Source organism: Abrus precatorius, unplaced genomic scaffold, assembly GCF_003935025.1.
Source record: "Abrus precatorius isolate BTA unplaced genomic scaffold, Abrus_2018 Scaffold7, whole genome shotgun sequence".
NCBI lineage: Eukaryota > Viridiplantae > Streptophyta > Magnoliopsida > Fabales > Fabaceae > Abrus > Abrus precatorius.
The window spans coordinates 31393094-31416091 of NW_020874417.1; the positions used below are offsets into that span (position 1 = coordinate 31393094).

Genomic DNA, 22998 nt, shown 5'->3' on the forward strand with positions numbered 1-22998 from the left:
GTTTGAACGACAATAGGTTGGTCCATCCAGCAAGGTACGTTCAAAGGATCAAAGCAGCTTGCAATGATTTGTGGTCTGATTTGATTAGATAGATAAATGTGAGAGAACGGATTTTATTTTATTTATTGTAAATACGTCGTCATCGTTTATTTTATATCCAAAATTATTTTTGTATGGCATTAGTGTAGAAGCAGATGAGTAGTTCAACACTTTACCAAATAAGTAAAAGAATATGATATCTTAATTTGAATATGGGGTATTATCATTCTTGTATCTATACGTACGTGACGTGAAATTATCTTCTTCATAAATTAAGTTCTTTATATGTTCTTTTAAACATTTTTCTAGTTCATGTTTAATTTTATTAACAACTTTGAAGCATATTTTATTAGTCTTTGTTCATTTATTACTGTGACTTGTTTCTTACTTGGAATTTTATTGTCTTACACCCCTTAATGAAAGAAATTAAATATATGTAGATTTTATTTGCATTAAGTTTTTGTATTGATTATTTCGATGTTAAAAAGCTAATGAAAGATTATTCTTTGATTATCACTTTAGCTTTTCAAAATAACATTTTTTAAAATCTGTTTCTAAATTAGTAAAAAGTTGCTTTAATATTTAAAAAGTTAAAAAGTTTATCATATTAGTATTTTTTTCTAAGCTCTCCAACTAAAATGAGCTAATAATTAAATGGTGTATTTAAATGGTATAGGAGTAAGGTAGTATGTTTAAAATGTTAAATATATTTGTAAATAATTAACCACTAAGATTTTTTAGTTTTACTTAAAAATATTGATTTTTATAAATTTATGATTTAATTTTTTATGAAATTTTATAAAATTTCTCTTTAAATATTTAAAAATTATTATTTAGATTTTTGTAGAATTACAATGATATTTAAATGTCATATTTAATTTTTCTCACATAGATATTATACGTAAGTGACAATTTTAAAAATTAAAATTTTCAAACATACTTATAGAACATTGAATATTATTTTAAATATTTTTCATATTCTTCTTATATGTTTAAGTTTCGAGTTACATATGCATAATATAATATATTTGCTTAAGTCATTTTAACCTCACTCAAATAAATGTTCCTTAAAAAAATATTACGTAAGTAAATAAGTATTAGTTTAAATAAATTAATATGACTTAAGCAAACTATGAAGACAAATTATTTAATCATTTTTAACTTAAATGAAAACAAAAAATAGTCCAAATGAAAATTAATAAATTTTATATGGTTATCACTATATAAGTTTAACGTTAATAAATATTGAGTAACTTAAACGAATTTTATAAACAACATTTTTATTGTATTTGTTAAAGTTCAATTATATTTATTTAGACATTATTAATTTTTAATTTAACTAAGTTATTTGTTGTCAAGAGAATTATGATAAAATATGTTATTTTTAATTTTAATTAATTATATTTATAAATATTATAATTTAAAATAGGACAATGTAAAAAATAGTATAACTATTTAAGTTGTTAAATATAGAAACATGTTTGCATACTATTTATAGAAGGGCATATAATAAAGATAATTTAAACAAATTATGTGTGTTACTGTTTCTAATTAAAGATTATTTTATTTTATTTCACATTTTAATTCTAAAATATTTCTTTTAAACTTTTAACTTTAAAATTCAATCACAATCACTAAATCTATCAAACTAGTTATAAAAAATTTAAAAAATAAAATAAACAAACTTAAAAAAAAATAGAATAAAGTTAAGTTTTATAAACAAAACTCATTTAAATTTATTATAATTAGGTTCTTAAAAAAATATTATCTTCAAAAATATTTCAAATGATCTATTAAAATACTGAAATTTTTAACTCAATAAAATATATAAAAAATTAAAATATAAATATTATAACCTTTAAAATTTATCATAACAGATTATATTATTAATTTATTTATAAGTCATATAACATATTAATTTATGTTAGTTATTATTATTCTTATTTATAAATTTTAATAACACTTAACAAGTGTATTTACATAAAATATTAAATCAACATTCAAATTTTATTAATGAACATTAATAAATATAAAATTTGTTAACATGAATTTTTAAAAGTTGAATTTAAGCATATATAATTTTTTTATAAACCAATGTGTATTCATTATATCAAAATTATAAAATTATAATAAATATTTAATTTTTAATAAAACATTATTATTATTAATTATTTATCTTAAATCTAAAAGTTAAAATTAATAAAATTCAGTATTTATAATATAAAAAAAAGTAGACCTTAATGAGAAAAGTAAATTTAAATATACATTTTAATAAATAAGTGTGTGTATATATATTATTTAATTGATGAAATTAAAACAAAAAGCACGAAACAAACAATATCATTAATTATTATTAATGTTGGATGACTGTAAAAACTAATATGAAATATACTTGAATAATCAGACATTAAAATAAATTACGTTCTTATTAAATTACATAATTAGAAAATATATAAAAATTAAAATTAAAGCATAGATTTATTAAACTCAAAACCATATAAAAACATTATAGATTATAACAAATATATATTATCATATTTTAAGAACCTTTTATTATAATTTTTTTTTTAAAAAAGGGGCTATAAATAAACAATTTCATTTTTTGACCGAGGAAGGGCGTTTTGGTGAAATCGATGAAAACCCGCAGCACGATTCGATAAAAGTAAGAATCCAACGCAGGCAAAGACAAATCACTTTACAGAGCCAATAAAAATCAGCCACGATAACTGTAGGCGCATTTAATATAACAAAGACCCACATTAAGCGGATGGCATGATGAATGCACATCATGGCATGATGATGAAGATGATGATGTTGGAAGCGACGGAGGGACCCACATGCAAGTTGGGGATGGAAATTTGAATGTGCGAAACATTAACAACGGAACGAAGCATGGTCACGCGGTGAGAATTAGATCTCTGTATATCTAAAGTTGCATCCCCATTGGGCCACGCACCACCGAGTCAACACAGTTAACTCGCCAACGAGTCCACAAATAAATATCTTCGGGGTTGCGCGTCTTTACCACCAGATATTTCTTAGCTGACCGAAGTGCTGCCCGGTCGCTGCCAGCCACTAATGTGGTAGCACGATGCGTTCCCGGGCAGCGGGTTGGCCTGGGCCCACCCATTTGATTGGATCGGATCTTTTCTCTTCGGCAATGGAATCTGCTACGGGTTAGGCTCTTCACTGCTACAATTCTGCGTTCTGCTCCAACGCATCATCTTCTTTGAAACTCAACATGTTCCACTTCCACCTTCCCATCATAAAAATGTGATCCTAATTTGTCTCTTTCATTTCTGAAAATAAGAACATGTGTCCTAAAATTATGCTCCTAACTTGAGGTTGATTATCATTTCTCAACAATCAGTTTGAGAAATGACAGAGAAACACATTTATATATTTAAAAAATAAGTTACACAGTTATGTAGAAGTTTCTGGGATACGTATGAAATTTTCTATATTTTGTAGTTACTATTTTTGAATTATATTATAATAGTAGATATTAAAATAGAATAAGATGTTTAAAAAATTCAATGTATATTTTAATCAGAAAGTAGCACTAGCGGCGGTATCTTTCAAACAGCACTAAATAACGTGTCTTCTTATAAAAACTTAAAAAATTTGCACTAGCCGTTACTAAATGAATATGTATCCACTTTGGAAGAAAGTTAGCTGAATGATTTCGTTTCATAATATAAGTAATATAGTTTTTTATAAAAAGAAATGGCAAGAGATAGCAAGTTTTAAGTCAACCAAAAGCAGTGCCTATCAGCTTTTGCCAAATCTGGCAACAAGACAAGCCATGTCTGCCACATATGGCCAGTTAGCACAAAGGATGTGGAATTTTTTGTCAAACACTTGGTTCATTTAGTGGGGTAAAACGTTGGTTGACTTTTTGTAATTCTATAACTCATCAAAAACACTTTCAAGTGGAGCTTGTTTTTTAAAGGACAAAAAGATGTAACTTGCACACCAAGAACATTTTTAAGATGAGGACCTTGGAACACAACAAAAAAATCTCTTAAAGAAAAGCATACAGATTAACACATATATCATCAATCAAAACACAACTTATATTCAAAAAGTTTTCAGGAAATAAAAGGTGTATTTATAAAAGATGAGAACTTACTTGGAAATGAATGAATCTGTGGATGGAATAAAATGGGAAGGGTGAAAAGGCCCTAATAACATGAACATGACCTTAATGACCTCACACTGGACACAAATATCTACCATAGTTGACACCGCAACACACCAAATACTATTTTATCGACCGCTCCCTTCCGATTATTCTAACTTTCCAACAACACCCAATATAAAATTCATCACGCCGAGGACACTTTCGTATTTTCCTTCAACTTTCCCCGTTTCAATCACGTGAAACCCAATTAGTCCAAGCTTGCTTCAACACATAATTAAAATGTTGTTAACCTAAAGCTTAAAAGTGATCTAATTTAAGTGACTGAGTAATGTTTAAATAAAATTTTGAGTTTAAATTTTTATGTATATAAAAAAATTTTAATAATAAATTTACTTACTATATTTAAATGTGTGACTATTCAAATTAAATTAGATGAGAAATAAAAAAAAGTGATTAATTTAATATAAAATTATTTATCTTTATATTATATATTTAGATTTTTATTTCAGTGTAAGATTATTTTATAATTTTTTTAAAATCACATAGTATTTTTTATTTTCTTTAAATACTAATCTTAATTTTGCCTTATTTTAATTTTGGTGTATTATATCAAATCAAAGATACATTGTAAAAAAAAATTATATATATGAATTAATTTAGATTTTAAACTTTTAATTTTAATAAATTGTATTAGTGAAAGAATTGTTTATTGATTTAATAATTTATTTACATAATCTTTTTACTCGATTTAAAAAGTTTCATTTTTTAATTTGTTCGTACTTAAATATTTTTTAATATAATAAAGTACTTATCACTCAAGAATATTAATTCAGGTGACAACAAGTATTAAATTAGATTAATGGTGAAAAAAAAATTTCTTATTCGATTTATAGATTTAAATTTTATTAATTGACAAATATAATTTGGAATGCACCTTTAGTTGAATTAAAATTTTATTTGTTTTGTGGAAAAAAAAACATAAAATTAAAGAAAAATATTTTAATTTTCCACAAAAATTAAATATTTTGTGGAAAATAATACCAAGACCAGATATATTTCAGAAATCAGTAATCAACTTAATCCTACCAGTCGAATACTAATTCACTTCAATACTTTTGATAACTTATATAAAATTATTTACAGCGTATTATCTCTGCACATTTTTAACATTAATTTGATAGATTAAAAGAAAGAAAGCGTGAAAGTAATACGTGCAAAATGAAGACGCGGGCGCATGTAATGATGATGATGGATGGGCATGCATGATGCGGATACATAGATGGAATGGGATGGGTAGAGTAACATGACGTGACAGAAGGGCTATAAGGTGAGAGGAAAATATCATTGCCACGTATGCATTCAATCTAGGCTTCTCAGAGCTCCTAAAGATCTTCTCTTTCTCTCTCTCTCCCAGTTGTGTTCTCTTTCTCTCTCTCTCTCTCTGTCTCTCTACCCCCATAAACTTACCACCACCCCTTCATTTTTTCTTCAATGATTTTTTTCGGATAAAAAGCCAAAAATTTAGAAAATTTCCCTTTTTCTCACTCACGCTTTTTCACCTTCCAAATCAAGATTTTTTATTTCTCATAAAAATCGGCTATCTACACACTAGTGTTCAGGTACACTTTTTTCTTTTTGCTTTGGATTTTTTATGGCTGATTTTTTCTTGATTAAAAACCTGTGTTCTTAGATTTCGTTCCTGGGTTTGTGTTGATTCTTGAAGTGGGTTTGATGGTTTTTATTTTTTTTCATTTTTTTCTGTGGTGAATCTGAGTTGTTGTTAGATATTTGTTTCTTTTTCTTTAATTATTATATGCATGTATTTTTTGCTATTTGTGCTGACTTTTCAATTTTGGCTGACCTCTTTGGCCTTGAGAAAATTCAAGATTTCTCCTACAAAGTTCTCAGTGTTATTTTTTGTTTATATTTTTTTTTTTAATTTTGATTTTGCTCTGTTTGGCAGGACTTTGCTTTTGATTTATCTCTGTTCTGATTTTCATTATTTAAAAAAAAATCGTATATTTTTTAGTCGTGGGTTTACAGTGTAAAGAAACTTAGAAATCAACAATAGATTTGTAAAGATGTATTTGGTTCTTTTCTTTTATATTTGCTTTCTGTCTTTTTTTTTTTTTTTTTCTGAAAATTGTCCTGGTGGATGAATGATGAATTGTTGGTAATGAATTTATTACTAAGGTAAAAAATATCTGGGCATGGTAAACAGGGAATGGTGAATTACGATATTTTAATTCTTGATTGGTAGCATGTTTTGGCTGGAATTTGGATAATTGCTATTTGATAATCAGAGGTAGAGGGGAATACCAAGGTAGATAGATGTCTTCGTCTTCTTCGATGGTTGCTTCCAATGAAAGGTGGATTGACCGTCTTCAGTTCTCTTCATTGTTCTGGCCTCCTCCACTAGATGGTCAACAAAGAAAGGTGCCATTTGAATCGTGATTTCCTTTTTCTCCCTTCTTTAATATTCTTATTGTGAAATTAGCTTTTAACTCCTGTTCATTGAATGCCAGTTGCAATCTTTTTTGGATTTTGCTATATTATTGTTGTTGTTGTTAATATTATTATGTTTCAATGTTTGGAACAAAGCTTAAAAAAATTCGGTAGTTTAGCAATGGAAATTCCTAATGAATACATATTTAGTCGGTTTTTATCAGACAAAAGTATATATTATGCCAGAAACACAATAAGATCCAGTACTTGTTTTATTCAGTAATTGAAAGCCTTCAAGGCAAGTGTATTTAATGCTCCTTAGTCCTTAACCTATTTGGTGCTTGGTGCGTGTGAGAGAAAAAATATTAGGCAATAATATCGTAGGCTTGATGATGGGGCTGTGCACACACATACATATGTTTTTAATAAAACAGAAAAATTTTTATGCATAAATAATGCATGGTGATTTGATATAATCAAAGTATACTTCTTTTCCATTCTAATTTTATTTTGGAAATTGTTTCATTTGTTTGTCTTGTAATATCACTAATTTTGGTAATGGGCACCTTTTGGTTTGTTTTATCAATTTAGTGTTTATTATCTATTTACTAGGATCTTTCATACCAGTAATTGTGTATGCACTCGGGGCTTTGACTTGATTTTTTTGATTAATTAGACATGGAATATAATGGCATTTTAGCAAGAGATCCTGTGTTCAAACCCCACCATATGCAAAATTCCCTCAAGCTAATCTGTATAGGCAGTCATGAACTGTAAGTGGATATTAAGTCTTGAGCTCTTTGGGCTTGAGGACACCTCATGGTCTTTGACCTTGAACAAAAAAAAAAAGTCATTTTCTGCATAAAAATTATGGGATTTTTTCTTTTCATTTATTAAGATATTTCATCAATCAAAAAAATTGTGAAGCAAATTTGTTGGACTAGGATCTTTCCTTGTACATAATTGTTTTGGTTTACATTGATCCTGCAGCAAATTAGTTGAGTGATATTCAACATTCATTGGCTAAAATGTAGAGTTTTATGTGGCACTGATAACTGTTAGAATGTCCTTGCAAGAGTATATAATTTATTATTTGTAGAGAGAAGTTTTGTATTTCCCATTAGATGTTAATGAAGAATTTATGATATATTTTCTAATATAATGAAAAAAATTAAATTGTGAATGGAATGTGAATGCAACTTTAATTTAATTTTATGTATGTATGTAGAAGCAGATGTTGAATAATATCATAAATAATTAGGATGATAAATTAATATATTTTTCCTAAACTGTATAGCAGCAATTGTTTTTGTGAAAACATAAATTTTGAAGGGGGGCACTGTTGACTCTTGCAATATGCCAATGTCCTTGCGAGAGTATACTCAGTATAGAATATATTTCTTTTGTGGAGGGAAGTTCTATATTTTCCATTAGACGTTAATAAAGAAATTATGATATCTTTTTCTAATATTATCTGGAAAATTTTTTTGTGACGCATTATATTTATCTGGGATTTTTTTTCCTATTATATATGCCTTTATCAGGCATTAGGTTGGATTTGGATGCTTTTTTGAAAGCATCTTTGGGGAAAATGTTTATCTTTTTTATTTTTTATAGCACTAGACTGACTGAAGTTGAAATAAGTATGGGTATTGGATGAATTTTCCTAGCAGAGAATTTTGTGATGATATAAATCCCGGGAATAATTTGATTTAGTGAGACATTAACTATGGCAATGAAGAAAAATGAATTTCAGCTCAATGTAGGTGGGTGCATGGATTATCCAAGCTTCAAACTGAAAGGTCCCTTTCATGAGGTGGCATGTTATAGATGCAATATAAAACCATTCCTGTGCATCTATGTACTTTAGTCTTAGAGTGCAACATACGAGCCTGCAATGAGAATTCAGAGAACTTAATTGTGTGCTGTTTCAGAGGGTTTGGGAGGAATAATGACTAGTAGGGACAAGATTCTACAGTGTAATGCAATGTGTTTATGGTTGGACAATGTGCCAGAATTCTTAACAATAAATTTTTTCCAGCTGCATCATTTATGGAATTAAATGACCTTCTCAACCTCTTTATGCTAGCTCACTTAACCTCTATTTTTGAGAGGTCTCTTTGATGGACTTGAGATGTGCTGCTACTCTTGTTTGCTGTGTTTTTTTTTGTGTTTAGTTATTGATTTGTTTAAGTTTCTCATTTGAGGATACCATATTCTCTGCACCTATACTACTAATGAAATATCTTCTATTTATGAAAAATTCCCTGAAATGGGATGATATAATCAATGATCATGCACATCTTTTATTCAATTTAGCTTCACACAGGTTTCCCTGGTAACCCACTAACCATATTAAGTGGGTTGCTTTTCACTATTGTCTCTAAAAGTACACATTTTTCTTACCTGTAAAAAATTGGAAAACTCGTCAATCTTATTTCACTGGTGAGAAAGCAGCAGTCTTTTGGTGAATTGTAATGTAGAAAGATTTGTTTTTCAATCTAAATGTAAACATAGTACATCATCTGCTGTATTAGAAGCTCATTGTAATTTCATTTCATTGGTTTTTATCATATTTCTCCAGGATCAAATTGCTGCATATGTTGAATACTTCATTCAGTTTACATCAGAACAATTCGCTGATGATATTGCTGAGGTATGATAAATGCACCCATATTTACAGTTAAACCTTGTGAACTGTAGACAGATTTATATACAAACTATTTTCATGAATTAGATTTTTTGGCTTTTTTTTACATGAGAAATCTTGAATTTTTATACAAATGGCACTCACTATTCTGTATTATCTTGACAGTTGATCCGTAACCGTTATCCATCGAAGGAAATTCTTCTCTTTGATGATGTTTTGGGTATTTATGCTTTATCCCATGTTAGTTTAACTTGTGGTTGATTCAACATGAATATTTTACCATGAGTTTATTTCTATGTTATGTGTACTAATTTCTTTTTGCATTCACTTGTACCTCCAGCGACATTTGTCCTTCATCATCCAGAGCATGGGCATGCAGTTGTTCTTCCAATTATTTCATGTATTATTGATGGTACACTAGTCTATGATAAGGCTAGTCCTCCATTCGCCTCTTTCATATCTTTAGTCTGCCCAAAAAGTGAGGTAAAAGTATTATTCCTTTCCTTGATTTTATTTGTATATAATTCAAGTTTGTAGCGAGTTAGTCTCTTGCCTTTTGTCTTTCAGTTTCTAAGCTGATCAAGAGCATTTATTCAATTCAATTTGCGTATAATTCAATTTGCAACTACGTTCTCTATCATTTTCATTTCTTTTGTGTATAATTTTCCAGAATGAATACTCAGAACAGTGGGCTCTGGCATGTGGTGAAATTTTGCGCATATTAACTCATTACAATCGTCCTATTTACAAAACTGAAAGACAGTATGGTGAAACAGAAAGAAGCAGTAGTGGTAGCCATGCCACTACTAGTGATCCTGCTGTTGGGAAATCTGGCCATAATTCTTTAACACAGCAAGAGAAGAGACCTATAAGGCCTTTGTCCCCCTGGATTACGGATATATTGTTGGCTGCACCAGTAGGCATTAGAAGTGACTACTTCCGGTGGTGAGTATTTCTTAGTAATATATACATTGTGAGTTACTCTGCTTGCAAGTATTAAGGGTGCTATGATTCAATTTGGTTGATTTAAGGTTTGACCTTAAACTCAACCATATTTCATGATGCTTGGAATTTCTCCAGCCATTGTTCAACCTGGTGGCAATCTCATTCAATTTATTTTGGGCTCCTATACCTAGATATTCATCTCTCCGTTTCAATCAATATCATTCCTTAGGCCTTCCTACTTAAAAGTTCAAAATCCCATTTTATCTGCATCCTGCTACACTTTATTTGATCAACCTTCTTCCCTAGTTTTTGCCTAGCAGAAAAAGGTGATCAACCTTGACTCTACCATCAACCAACATACCCTATACACAGTATCAATTATATATTCATCAGTATGAATAAGGGGAGGGAAACTGGATAAATAGGGGAGGGAAACTAGAGAGGACATTTGAGAATTCAGACGTATGATAGGGACTTGGAAAAGGCATGGATCTTTTGATTATCTTGGAAATCAATTTTCTTATTGTACATTCTTCTTATTCTTGGTGTTGTACCCTGTTAGGGCAAGGTCAGGATTTGGGTTCTTCAATAATATTACATATTTTTGTTCATATTCTAATTACTATCAATTGGTATAAGAGTTTCGATCTTAGAGCTGTGGGTGTTAGATCTTGAAGATGTTTCCATAAATTGAAGGAAAAGACTCCCATTGGTGGTTAATTAATGTGGAATAGAATTTTGAAGCCATAGGAATACTTAGTGAAGGGCACCTCTTTCCTAACTTGAATGGCATTGGTTCCTATATTTTCTCAAATTGCTGTTCTAGATTATACTTAGGTTGGAAATGCTAGAAGTCATATCCAGGTTGAAACAACCCCTAAAATGTTCCTTTCAAACTAAAATGCTCCTCCACATTGATCAGCCACCCACCAATAGGCACCTTTTCTTTCAAACTTTGGAAACTTCAATATTTTATGTTATTCTTGTTCTTCCTCCCTTGATCTCAAACTTCTAATACTTTTCAAGGGTTTTGAGCTCCCAATGTTTGTTCACTTTCTTCATCTTTGAATCAAGTACCATACCTTCTAGATCAAAGCCCTGATACCAATTTGAAAGGAACTAGATTTCAGTGTTGAAATTATTAGAAAATTCAAAAGAATAAAGATTTGATTAAAGTAAATGAAGTTAGGTGTGCTAGTTAAAGAAGGTTTTGTAGGGATTGTTTCATTATTTCAGTGTGGAGGAGCATTATCTCTTGTTTCGTTATCTCTTGTTTTAGTCCTTAATGGTTCTTTGCTGTGACATTATTTCAGCTACATCTTTGTCTTAGATTGCCATTAGTTGCTATCATTATTTTTTAATTGACTATTTTTTTAATTGAGTTGCCTTGTCAATTGTGACAATATCCTAGTGGTCCCTACCTCTTTGGCTGAATGGGCATGTGTGATATGCCTTAATGCTCACTTCTTTGTTCTATGCTCAACCTTTTTGGCAAACCCCTCTATTGCTCATCATGGTGCATGCAGCTATTTATATGGCTGTTGCCACCACTTGTGCCAGACTTACTTCACTGTCACTTAGATCAACCCTTGTATTGCTTCCCTCATCTTAACTCATTTAGGTTGCCCTTATTTTAAAACAAGCACGTTCCAATTGTTGTCCAACCTTTTTCTCTCTCTTCTTTGCTGACCCGTGGTCTCTACATTTTGCTTGGCTTCTTTGTCTTGTGGCTATTTGTAGGACAATATCTTATTTTTTGTAGAGACAAGTTATGTTTGATGAGATGTATGCACTTTGGAGCAATGAGACATGATACCTTGTTCTTCCACCTTTAGGAAGTTAGCTGTAAGTTGTCAACGGGTCTATATAGTCAAGGTTAGCAAATTGATTATCTTAAAAGACCTATTTGATGGCCAAAGGTTACGCATCTGTTTTGAGTTAGATTTTGAAGACAGTTTTGAGTTAGATTTTGAAGACCTTTTTCCTTGATGGCTAAAATGACTTTAACTCAATTGTTTCTATCCATGGTTACTATTTTTGGCCACTATATTAAGTAGATACTAATTTTTTTTTTCCTGTATGATGCTCTTGCTAAAACGGTATGTATAGAGCCATGGTATCCCAGGTAATGAAATATGTAATACCACATTTAAACTGAAGTTATTAAAATAGATCTTTTGATTAATTATATTTCTTAAAACTTGTTTTTTTATTGAGCTTATTAGCGTCTTGTAATCCATGTAGTCGACCTCATCTAGTGGGATAAGACTTGATTGTTGTTGTTGTTGGCTTACGTGGACCAGGTCTTAGGGGCAGGTCTTATTTATGAAGTCAATGGCCATTTATTGTTGAATATGCAAACCCAGATTTGGATAGGTTTTATTGACAAGAGACTTGCTTCCTAGTTTTGTGTATTTGTTGTAGATAATTGCTAGAAAGTAAGAAATATTGTTGCCACAAGGTTAGGTATTGAAACTAAATATTGAGCCATGACATCTACGGCTTGTGAATTCATTTGACTTAGGCAATAACTACAAGAACTTTAAGTTTGAGGAGATTACATAAATAACTCTTATTTATGACAATCAAGTTACCTTGAATATTGCCTCAAATTTAGTGTTTTGTGACAGTACCAAACACATTAAGGTGAATTGTCATACCATTAAAGAGAAAGTCTTACATTGAAACATTGCCACTTGCTTTGTCTATTCAATTGACCAGCTGACAAATGACTTTGGGAGGTACTTGAGTATGTTATATATGTAACATACTTGATGCAAATGACTTAAATGCTTCAAGTTGAAAGAGAGCGTTGTAAAACTTTTTAATTGTTTACAAGTCCATTAGATGGCTATATGTTAATCATGTAATTAGGGTAACTGTAATTTATGTATATTTTTTCCTTTAGTCTATATAGTTTATTTGTAATATGTAGTTTAGACACATGAATTTCATCTTGTGTCTCTTGTTTCTCTTTTTTTCTCAACAATTATCACTCTTAATCTTAAAGGACCAAACAGGTGCAAGCTTGTTGGCAGCTTTTCTTGTTTGTTAGATGAAGTATATGGATTGAAGTAAATAATCACCTCTCAAAGGCAGTGAAAATGGAAGCTTTTGAACTCATGTTCATTAGTGCTTTCCTTTATTAGAATATAGCATGATGAAGTTTAGGGGTGCAGAATTTTATATTTTACTTAGTAGTATGAATTAGAACAACTTACCTAGTATGGTAATAGCTGTTCTTCCTTTTATCTTGATAAAAGAAACAGCTTACTTGATTTGCTTTGACTCATAGTGTAATGTGTTGAATTATCTTCTTGTGGGTTGTGGGCATTTGTATATTTTTATTTAAGTCAGTGGATTTCTCCATATGTTAACAGGTGCAGTGGTGTTATGGGTAAATATGCTGCAGGAGAACTCAAGCCTCCATCAACTGGTACATTAAATTTAGTTTGCATAATGTTGTAATTTTTGTTATTTTGTTTTAGATGACGTTCATTCACAATATTGTGTGAACAATTATATCAAAATATTTGAGACATTTCTTCATAGAGTGGAGAATTTATTTAAGGTGCAAATGTATTTTCTGTCACACGAGCTTCTATTCATAAAAGGTTTTTGTCAAACGAGCTTGGGTGCATGTTTACACTATATTTGCTGACTATGTACATAGAATTTGGAATTGCCTTATGCGTCAATCTTCATGTTCATCATCCCCCTTTTATTTCTTGTGCCTCTCCTCTGTCACAACTCAACCCACCATTTTATCAGTTAGTCCAAATATGATATGAAGAATTTATTGGCCAATTAAGTTTAGATAGTTATTTTTCATTTTAAGACTAAAAGATGAATATTATGTTGCAGTCTTATTAATGATTATGTAATTTGGTTTATGGTTTTTTAAATTAAACACAGTTTGAAAATCTTGCCATGCAACTCATGTTTTTGAAAGAAAAATACATTTTTCATGGCATCCAAAATTGAGGAGGAAGAAAGAAAAAAGTCTAAAGTCAGAAAGAAGATAGAGCAGGGAACTTGGCAGTTAAGTAAATAAGACAGACAAATTACTGAATAGAAATTTGTAGTTACAGCATCAGTGGCAACCTCTTTGGGGACTTTCATTTGAAAAATCAAAGCTCAATGTACATCCATACTATTGGTATTTTTTTGCATGCAGCCATTCTGTTTAAATGTTTAGATCAGAGCATGGCCTACTTGACCTCATGCTATTGCATTGTGTTAGCCAATATAATAGTAGAACTCTGTAGAAATATAATAATTGAATACAATGTGGGAACAATGTGGCTACTTGATCTTCTATATTTTTTGAATTTTTTCATTATACACCCACTTATTGATGACACTTAACTGTACTTCTTAACACAAGTCTTCTGGTGTGATTCTAATGATTGAACATACTAAGTGGACATGTCAGAATTAATTTTCTTCTTTTCCTATGAACAGCTATGTAAAAATATTGTCAATGAATTTTATTCAACAAAATTATCATTTTTCAATTTTCACTATTGTATTGATGCCTATGTGTATGTTTCGAATATGATGATATGTCTGTTTTTTATCTTAGCTTCTTCTCGTGGTTCTGGGAAGCATCCTCAACTCGTGCCTTCAACTCCAAGATGGGCTGTTGCCAATGGTGCTGGTGTTATATTAAGCGTTTGTGATGATGAAGTTGCTCGTAATGAGACTGCTACTTTAACAGCTGCTGCAGTCCCTGCACTTTTGCTTCCCCCTCCAACAACAGCTGTGGATGAACATCTTGTTGCTGGATTACCAGCCCTAGAACCATATGCACGTTTATTTCATAGGTTATTTTGAACTTAATACCTTTCTTGCTGTTTAGTTGTTCATAGAGTTCATGTGCCTAAGAAAATGTATATACCTAACTTTTGCAGATATTATGCAATTGCTACTCCAAGTGCTACACAAAGACTTCTTCTTGGACTTCTAGAAGCGCCCCCATCATGGGCTCCAGATGCACTTGATGCTGCAGTGCAGCTTGTGGAGCTTCTTCGAGCTGCAGAAGATTATGCATCTGGCATAAGGGTAAGTATAATATTGATAGATAGAGAATACTGTGATGCTTTCATTAAGGTAAATATATTACTAGTACTCTAATATTATTTTTAAATTTGGGATTGGACTTAATCCTAAAAGCTAAATTGTAAGATAAAAATTGCTTTAATCTTTATAAGCTTTATTATGGTTATTTGAGATCTCAACACACACCCCTCATGCTCAAGATTGGACATTTGGAGTGCAAAAATTGTAACAATAACTTTTTAAATATATATTGCACTAAAAAAGTCGTCAAACCATGTAGATTGAATTGGGAAAGCTGGGTAGGTTTCATTATGAAATCTAAGGGCCAAGTTAAGTTTTGTTTCCGCAAGTTGAGGGTAACCTAATTCCAGATCTACAGTAAACTTGGATAACATCTTAAATTTGGGCTAATATCTAAAGATTCTAACTGAGTTCCAAAAGCTAGCTCTTAAAGTGATAATTACCTTAGCTTCTATATATTCTACTTTGATCAAATCTGTAGTTGATGTGAAATATAAATCTTATGCTAGTATTATTATTATTAGTATAGGAAGAAGAAATTGAAATATGCATAAATTAAATAAAATTATAATATGATTCAAACATGTTTTATTCGTTCAAGGGAAGATCCACCACAGAAGTGAGCCTTGAGGAAGCTCATGGAGAGGTGGAAAAGGGACACAGTATATTCCATTGGTTTAAATTGTATACTCTTATTACATGCCTCAATAGATTTGGATGGTACTGAAGAGGAGGGGTTATTTTTTTAGTTTAAGTAACATTCCCCTTATTTGAGAAATTTTTAATGTGACAGATTATCATGTATCCTTCTAACAAAATCAGTCAGTTAGTTAAAGATTTAAACTAATTGGCTGATTTGTTTTTCTTTTCTTTTATGTGTTAATGCAGCTTCCTAGAAATTGGATGCATTTGCATTTCTTGCGTGCAATAGGGACTGCAATGTCCATGAGAGTTGGTATAGCTGCAGATGCTGCTGCTGCTCTGCTTTTTCGAATACTTTCTCAGCCTGCATTGCTTTTTCCTCCTCTTAGGCAAGTTGATGGAGTTGAAGTTCAGCACGAACCTTTGGGTGGTTATATTTCTTCATATAAAAAGCAGGTTGTGTTCATCTTTGTCAGTTGCATTTTTATTTCTCTGTTATTTTTATTTTGTCAAGTTTTTCAGACAAATTCTTTCTATACACTGAAGATCTAAAAATCTCTTGTTGATCAGATAGAAGTTCCTGCAGCTGAAGCCTCAATTGAGGCTACTGCCCAAGGCATTGCATCAATGCTTTGTGCCCATGGTCCTGAGGTTGAATGGAGAATATGCACCATTTGGGAAGCTGCTTATGGCCTGATTCCTACAAGTTCCTCTGCTGTTGATCTTCCAGATATTATAGTTGCAACCCCCCTACAACCTCCCATACTGTCATGGAATTTGTACATTCCCCTACTAAAGGTCTTGGAATATCTTCCTCGTGGAAGCCCATCAGAAGCATGTCTCATGAAAATATTTGCTGCTACGGTAGAAGCTATTCTTCAGAGGACATTTCCCCCCGAGGCCACTAGAGAACAAAACAGAAAATCAAAATACCTATCTGGAATTGGTTCTGCCTCTAAAAACCTTGCTGTGGCAGAACTTCGTACCATGGTTCATTCACTGTTCTTGGAATCGTGTGCATCTGTAGAGCTTGCTTCACGCCTACTTTTTGTTGTCTTAACTGTCTGTGTTAGTCATGAAGCCCAATTCAATGGAAGCAAGAGGCCTAGAGGTGAAGATAACTATTCAGTGGAGGAAATTGGTGAGGACTTGCAAACAACATCTGAGAACCAAAAAGAGAGAAGAAATAGGAAAACAAAGAAGCAAGGTCCGGTAGCAGCATTTGATTCTTACGTTTTGGCTGCTGTTTGTGCTCTTGCCTGTGAGCTTCAGTTGTTCCCTTTGATATCCCGAGGGAATAATCATTCAGTTTCCAATAATGTGCAAGATATAGCCAAGCCTGTTAGACTAAATGGATCATCCCATGAGTTGCGGAATGGCTTAGATTCAGCAGTACGTCATACTCACAGAATTTTGGCAATTTTAGAGGCCCTATTTTCATTGAAGCCATCTTCTGTCGGCACCCCATGGAGTTACAGCTCAAATGAAATAGTTGCAGCAGCAATGGTTGCTGCACATGTTTCTGAACTATTTAGAAGGTCAAAAGCTTGCATGCATGCTCTATCTGTTTTGATTCGCTGCAAATGGGACAATGAAATTCACTCCAGGGCATCATCATTGTATAATCTCATTGACATTCACAGCAAAGCTGTTGCATCTATAGTGAACAAGGCCGAGCCATTAGAAGCAAACTTAATTCACACACCTCTTTGGAAGGACTCTCTTGTTTGTTTTGATGGTAAAAGACAGAATCAGTGTGAAAGTAGTAGCTGCTTTGACCCTGGGCAGACATCTGTTGTACCTATGGAAGATTCATTCCCGTCAAAAATTAACCATAGTTCTGAAAGAACTCCATGTTCAAATGAAGCATCGGGGTGTAGCTTGGGTAAAGGTGTCACAGGTTTCTCATTGGATGCTTCTGATCTTGCCAACTTCCTCACAATGGACAGGCATATAGGACTTAATTGCAATGCACAAATTTTCCTGAGATCAATGCTGGCAGAGAAACAAGAGTTATGTTTCTCTGTAGTTTCACTATTATGGCACAAGTTGATTGCATCTCCTGAAACTCAACCTTTCGCAGAAAGCACTTCTGCCCAACAGGGATGGAGACAGGTACGAGTGCCAAACTAATACTGCAGAAACTTTAACCGAATTTAATTATTTTTTTCATCCAATGGTAGAATTATACGTGTTTTTAACCTTTGACACAAATTGTGAGGAAATTTTCCTTGATGGAGCACCTAAGTTCTTGTTAATAATAGAAGTAGGGTTCTAATAAAACAAGAACTGGAGATGAGGATAAATAGGTGTATCCTGTGTACACATGAAGCATAGGAAAGATGCAACCAAAATTCTGAAACAGCAACACATACAGAAAATTGTGATCTGGAGTTTTAAAATGCAGAGCAGGCAACATTCATTAACACATGCATTGAAAACTTCAATATTTTGAATGCTACAAATTGGTGAAGCTTGAGGAGAGGAATCACATTCATATGTGAAGTGCCTCCTCTTCTAACTCAACTCTACACATGGGGAGATAGACGTTTTAAATGGAAAAAAAAGTATTAAAGGGTTAGTGAAACGAAACACAGAGTTACCCCATCGAGACCCATAATAAGATTTAGTTCTAACTGTGTATGTGTGGCTGTGCTATGTGATTGTGTGGATCCAAATATCTTATTTATATTGTATTTCACAAAAGGGTTCAATATCGACTAATTTTTATTATATGTTTTATAGGTTGTTGATGCATTATGCAATGTTGTATCAGCCTCACCAACAAAAGCAGCTACAGCAGTTGTTCTTCAGGTCCAAAATTTCGTCTTCTCATGAGTGGTTTCTTTAATTACTCTGAGCTCTAACTTGGACGCATATTCTGTTTAGCAATAGCAATTACCTTTTTTAGCCCCACCCAAAAAAAATATATTACCATTTTTTAAACAGATTGCCAAAATTTATGAACTATCATTCCTAATACCTTTGAAAACTGTCTTTTAATGTCTTGAAAGTTCAATAGCTGATGCTGAAGATGTCATCTATCCACTGTTTATTGTAATTTTTTTTAATTATTATTTCCAACATTCACTTGTTTAGTCACTTTCCTGGGCTTGTTTGCTTGTCAGGCGGAGAGGGAATTGCAGCCCTGGATTGCTAAGGATGATGATCTTGGTCAGAAGATGTGGCGAATCAATCAGCGGATTGTAAAATTGATAGTGGAACTAATGCGGAATCATGACACTGCTGAATCGTTGGTAATTGTGGCAAGTGCCTCAGATTTACTACTGCGAGCCACAGATGGGATGCTGGTTGATGGAGAAGCTTGCACTTTACCACAGCTGGAGGTAGTTTGTTTCAACATTAGCGTCTATCAATTTTCAAGTTCTTTTCATTTACTGAGTTAACCTAATTCTGCTTCACACACAACCAGAAAACTGACTCATTTCTTACTTAAAACACATATTTGTGTGTCTATTTTAAAATATACTTGCATAATAGTATTTATTGTCATTTAATCTTTAGCTATTCCTCATTTTATGTACATTAACTATGTAATTTTCCCCTCACTCATACAGGCATGTCATGCAACTTTTTCCAGATAAATATTTGCCTTTCTTTGGTATGCACACATCCCAATGATCCCATACATCAAGCTAATGTCACTCCTTCATGGTGTCTTTAAATGAAATTATAGATTTTAGAGCATTAAATTATTTGTTCCATAAGTTAAAAGTTCAAAGGAAATTTTATGCTATATACTTGTATAGCAGACTATTTATTGAAAAGCATTATATCATTAAATAAATTCTTTTAACCAAGATGTAGCCTTCAATTCAAAACTCTAAATAGATATTAAGAAAATAAAACTGGTGTTGTTAAAGTCTCGAATATAAACTTTGCTAAGGAAACACAGATAGAATGAATAGATTGCAAACTATTATATAAAGGACCGTGCTAACTTGATGTTAATGCCCCCTATTTGTTTCTTTCTACAAGTAAATAGGATGTAGTTAGTACACGAGTAATACCAAATGTCACATAACACACTAAAACATTGATACATCATATATTGATAGACTGGACCAGCTGGTTCAGATGGAAAAATTGTGAATTTGTCAATTCACCAGTCTAAAAAATCCTAAAAATTAGGGAGCAAAAAACTGGTCAAACCAGTCTAAAACTGATGATCATCATGAAAATCAGTATCAAAAAACTAACTTGAACTTTTTTCTCTTTTTACTTACTAAGATTTTTTATTTGTTCTAAATTATATTTTGAGATTAATAAAGGCCTACATATATCCTGTTATTAATCTTTGTTATTGGTTTTTTTCTTGGACATAAATTTGGTTCTTCAATGATTATTTAAAAATTTACGAGATGTGTTTTTTTATTTAATTTATGTTAATTTATTACTCATTATATATAATTGTTGATTCTACCATGGTTCAACTACCACATTGGACCAAATACCAATGATCTGATTACCAATTTTAGTGAATGCTCTAATTTTTGAAACGTTGATTATGTCCTAACACTCCCTCTATGGAGTTAGGCCTTGGTATCTAATCATGTTCAGTTTGCTATGAATGTATCTATGCTCCTCCGACAAAGTTCCATTGAATCTGGTTGTTACTGCTCATTCTCACCTAAGTAGTAGAAATGAATCGTTGCTGAAGTTTCTCATTGGTCTTTGTTAGCTCAGGGAAAGCAGGACTAAACACTATCTTAATAATATCCTGGCTATTACACCGATATGTGTAGGCTCAGCCATAGCATGGTATCCTTTTCTACACTTGACCATACTACCACATTTTGCTTCTTACTTTTCCAAGAAAGCAGGTTTCCACAGCAAAAACTCACAGTATCCCCAAGTCCTACATTCTACAGAACCAGCATAGTGCTGTAGTCGACATCTAATAAAGCTTCTACTTCACAGTGATCATGATCATTAAAAAAGAACCAGCATACAATATTCATCGTGCTAGAGCTCATTTTAGGTTTTTGAAATGTACAAAACATCATCAGAGTGAGTGGACTTGATGATTCACCAACTCATTAAGAAAGCTATATTGAAATGTGACTTAGTTTACTAATATTATGAGCCAGCTTGCTAGTACACTATGATTTCCTAATTTCCAAAGACAAACTTTGATAGGTAGAGCAGCTATTAGTGGCACAGTAGAAGGGATTGGTATTTCATATATTTTGTTTTATACTTGAGCTTTACTGATATGCAAATTTCAACAATAAAAATGGTCAGCTATTGGAAGCAACAGCTAGAGCAGTTCAGCCGGTGCTAGAGTTTGGAGAATCTGGATTAGCTGTGGCGGATGGCCTTTCAAATCTTTTAAAGGTAAATAAAAACTTCCCTCGTCATCATAACTTGTAATATGGCTGGGTTACGGTGATACATTTACAAATCTGATTCTAGATTATGAGATCAGTGAAAGGGAAATCAAATGTAGAACTATTGCAATTATCGTGCTTTTCTTTTGCTTTTATAACATTGTTGACTGATATTTTAGAATTGTGAAAATGCCAGTGTCGCCTGTCGGCTACTATTAGATGCCTCTCTCATCCAAGTGCACACGTCCGAACCCTGAGCATATCGGTACTTCGTGACATTTTGCACACTGGTTCAATCAGATCTAGTCCTAAACCACTGCGAATAAATGGCATCCACAACCCGTCTTTCCAGTACTTCAATTTGGATGTCATTGACTGGCAAGCTGACATAGAAAAATGCTTGACATGGGAAGCGCATAGCCGAATTTCCAGTGACTTGTCTATTACGTTTCTTGATACAGCTGCCAAAGAATTAGGCTGTACTATTTCCATATGAAATGAAATTAAACCATGTAGAACCAACCATCTTAGTCTGTGACAATTTTTTACTATAGGAAAAAAGACATGTTATTTATGCTTTTGGAACTAACGGGTTTGCAAATAAGCAACATCATTCTGCTAGTCCTGTTAAAAGAGCCGCAGTCATAATTCTAGTATGTTTATAGAAAGCTCATTTTGTATCATGCATGTAATGTGTACATCAACCCTGAGCATTGTTTCATCATGGACTTGCTCATCATGATTGTGCTCTCAATAGAACAGACTTGTACAGTAACGAAAGACGAGGCTGTAACCAGGTCTTTCTTTTACTTTACTCATCATTGTCTCATTTTGTGTTGTGCTTATGTTGATTTAGCTTGTAACGAAATTCAGTACTAATTGTTAGACCGATGTATGTACTTGAGTATATGTGTTTTTTAAATTTTGTTGTTGGCTTTCATTTTACACGAGATGTGTTTTTTCTTTATTATTTTTACGTTGTATTCGATTTTATCAACTGGATACCACAGTAGATTAACCGAAAAAATATATACACGAGATGCTTTATTTCCTCCATCTCCTGTCATGACATACCGAAGATTTAGTGGTCCATATTCCTTTTATGATCGTGATCAATGATTTGTTTGAATTGCGGGACATGTTCAGAGGCATGATAATTATAAATTAAGGTTTTGAATGAGAAGTTAGAAAGTCATTAACGTCCTGTTTAGTGGATAATTTATCTTATCTTATTTTCAATGTTGATTAACATGATAAGATGGTTATATTTCATTGAATTATCCTAATTCAAATTTTCATGTCAAGGAGGTGCTGGTTAAGAATTATCATAACTTTTTTTAAAACAAAAATTATTCATACTTTTTATCTTCTTAAATATTTTGTAAAAAAAATATTTAAATATAATAAACCTATATGAACATTTTCAATAACAAATTATTTTTATTTTTTTAAAATTCATAACTTTTTAAAGAAAAAGTGAATTTAAAGTAACATTTATAAAAAAAAAAATCATTTAATAAAACATTTTTAAAGCTTTTGTAATTTTTTGTTCTAATTATAATTTTTTTCTAAAATTTTAATCTATATCTATGTATATATGGAAAAATAAAAAAATTATATTATAAAATATATTAATTTTAATACTCTTTTATTTAAATATAACTTTATTTTATTTTATTAATTTTTACTTATCTTAAATA

The 22998-nt window shown here is 31.7% G+C and overlaps 1 protein-coding gene across 7 annotated transcripts; it reads left to right on the forward strand.

Annotated features, from left to right (window-relative positions):
* The first annotated feature begins 5534 nt into the window (after positions 1-5534).
* On the forward strand, positions 5535-22217 carry LOC113873442 (protein GIGANTEA). 7 transcript variants are annotated; one of them, XM_027511557.1, is made up of 15 exons: positions 5535-5802; positions 6487-6619; positions 9213-9284; positions 9444-9498; positions 9619-9761; positions 9949-10223; positions 13604-13659; positions 14809-15049; positions 15137-15287; positions 16194-16403; positions 16518-18062; positions 18693-18761; positions 19076-19294; positions 21213-21305; positions 21495-22217. In XM_027511557.1, the coding sequence occupies exons 2-15, from the start codon at positions 6515-6517 to the stop codon at positions 21792-21794; spliced, it is 3534 nt and encodes a 1177-aa protein (XP_027367358.1). In that variant the 5' UTR covers positions 5535-5802; positions 6487-6514; the 3' UTR covers positions 21795-22217. The 7 variants fall into 7 exon arrangements, 6 of the variants coding, with proteins under 6 accessions (XP_027367358.1, XP_027367357.1, XP_027367359.1 ...); XM_027511556.1 differs by having other exon boundaries at positions 5536-5802; positions 6405-6619; XM_027511558.1 differs by having other exon boundaries at positions 5537-5802; positions 6444-6619.
* The last annotated feature ends 781 nt before the right edge of the window (positions 22218-22998 follow it).

Bases quoted from the DNA above. Each gene is read 5' to 3' on its own strand.
- LOC113873442 (XM_027511555.1), top strand. From the start codon at position 6,515: ATGTCTTCGTCTTCTTCGATGGTTGCTTCCAATGAAAGGTGGATTGAC. The intron at 13,660-14,808 runs GTACATTAAATT...TTTTTATCTTAG, and splicing joins ACTCAAGCCTCCATCAACTG to CTTCTTCTCGTGGTTCTGGG. The intron at 21,306-21,494 runs GTAAATAAAAAC...TGAAAATGCCAG, and splicing joins GCCTTTCAAATCTTTTAAAG to TGTCGCCTGTCGGCTACTAT.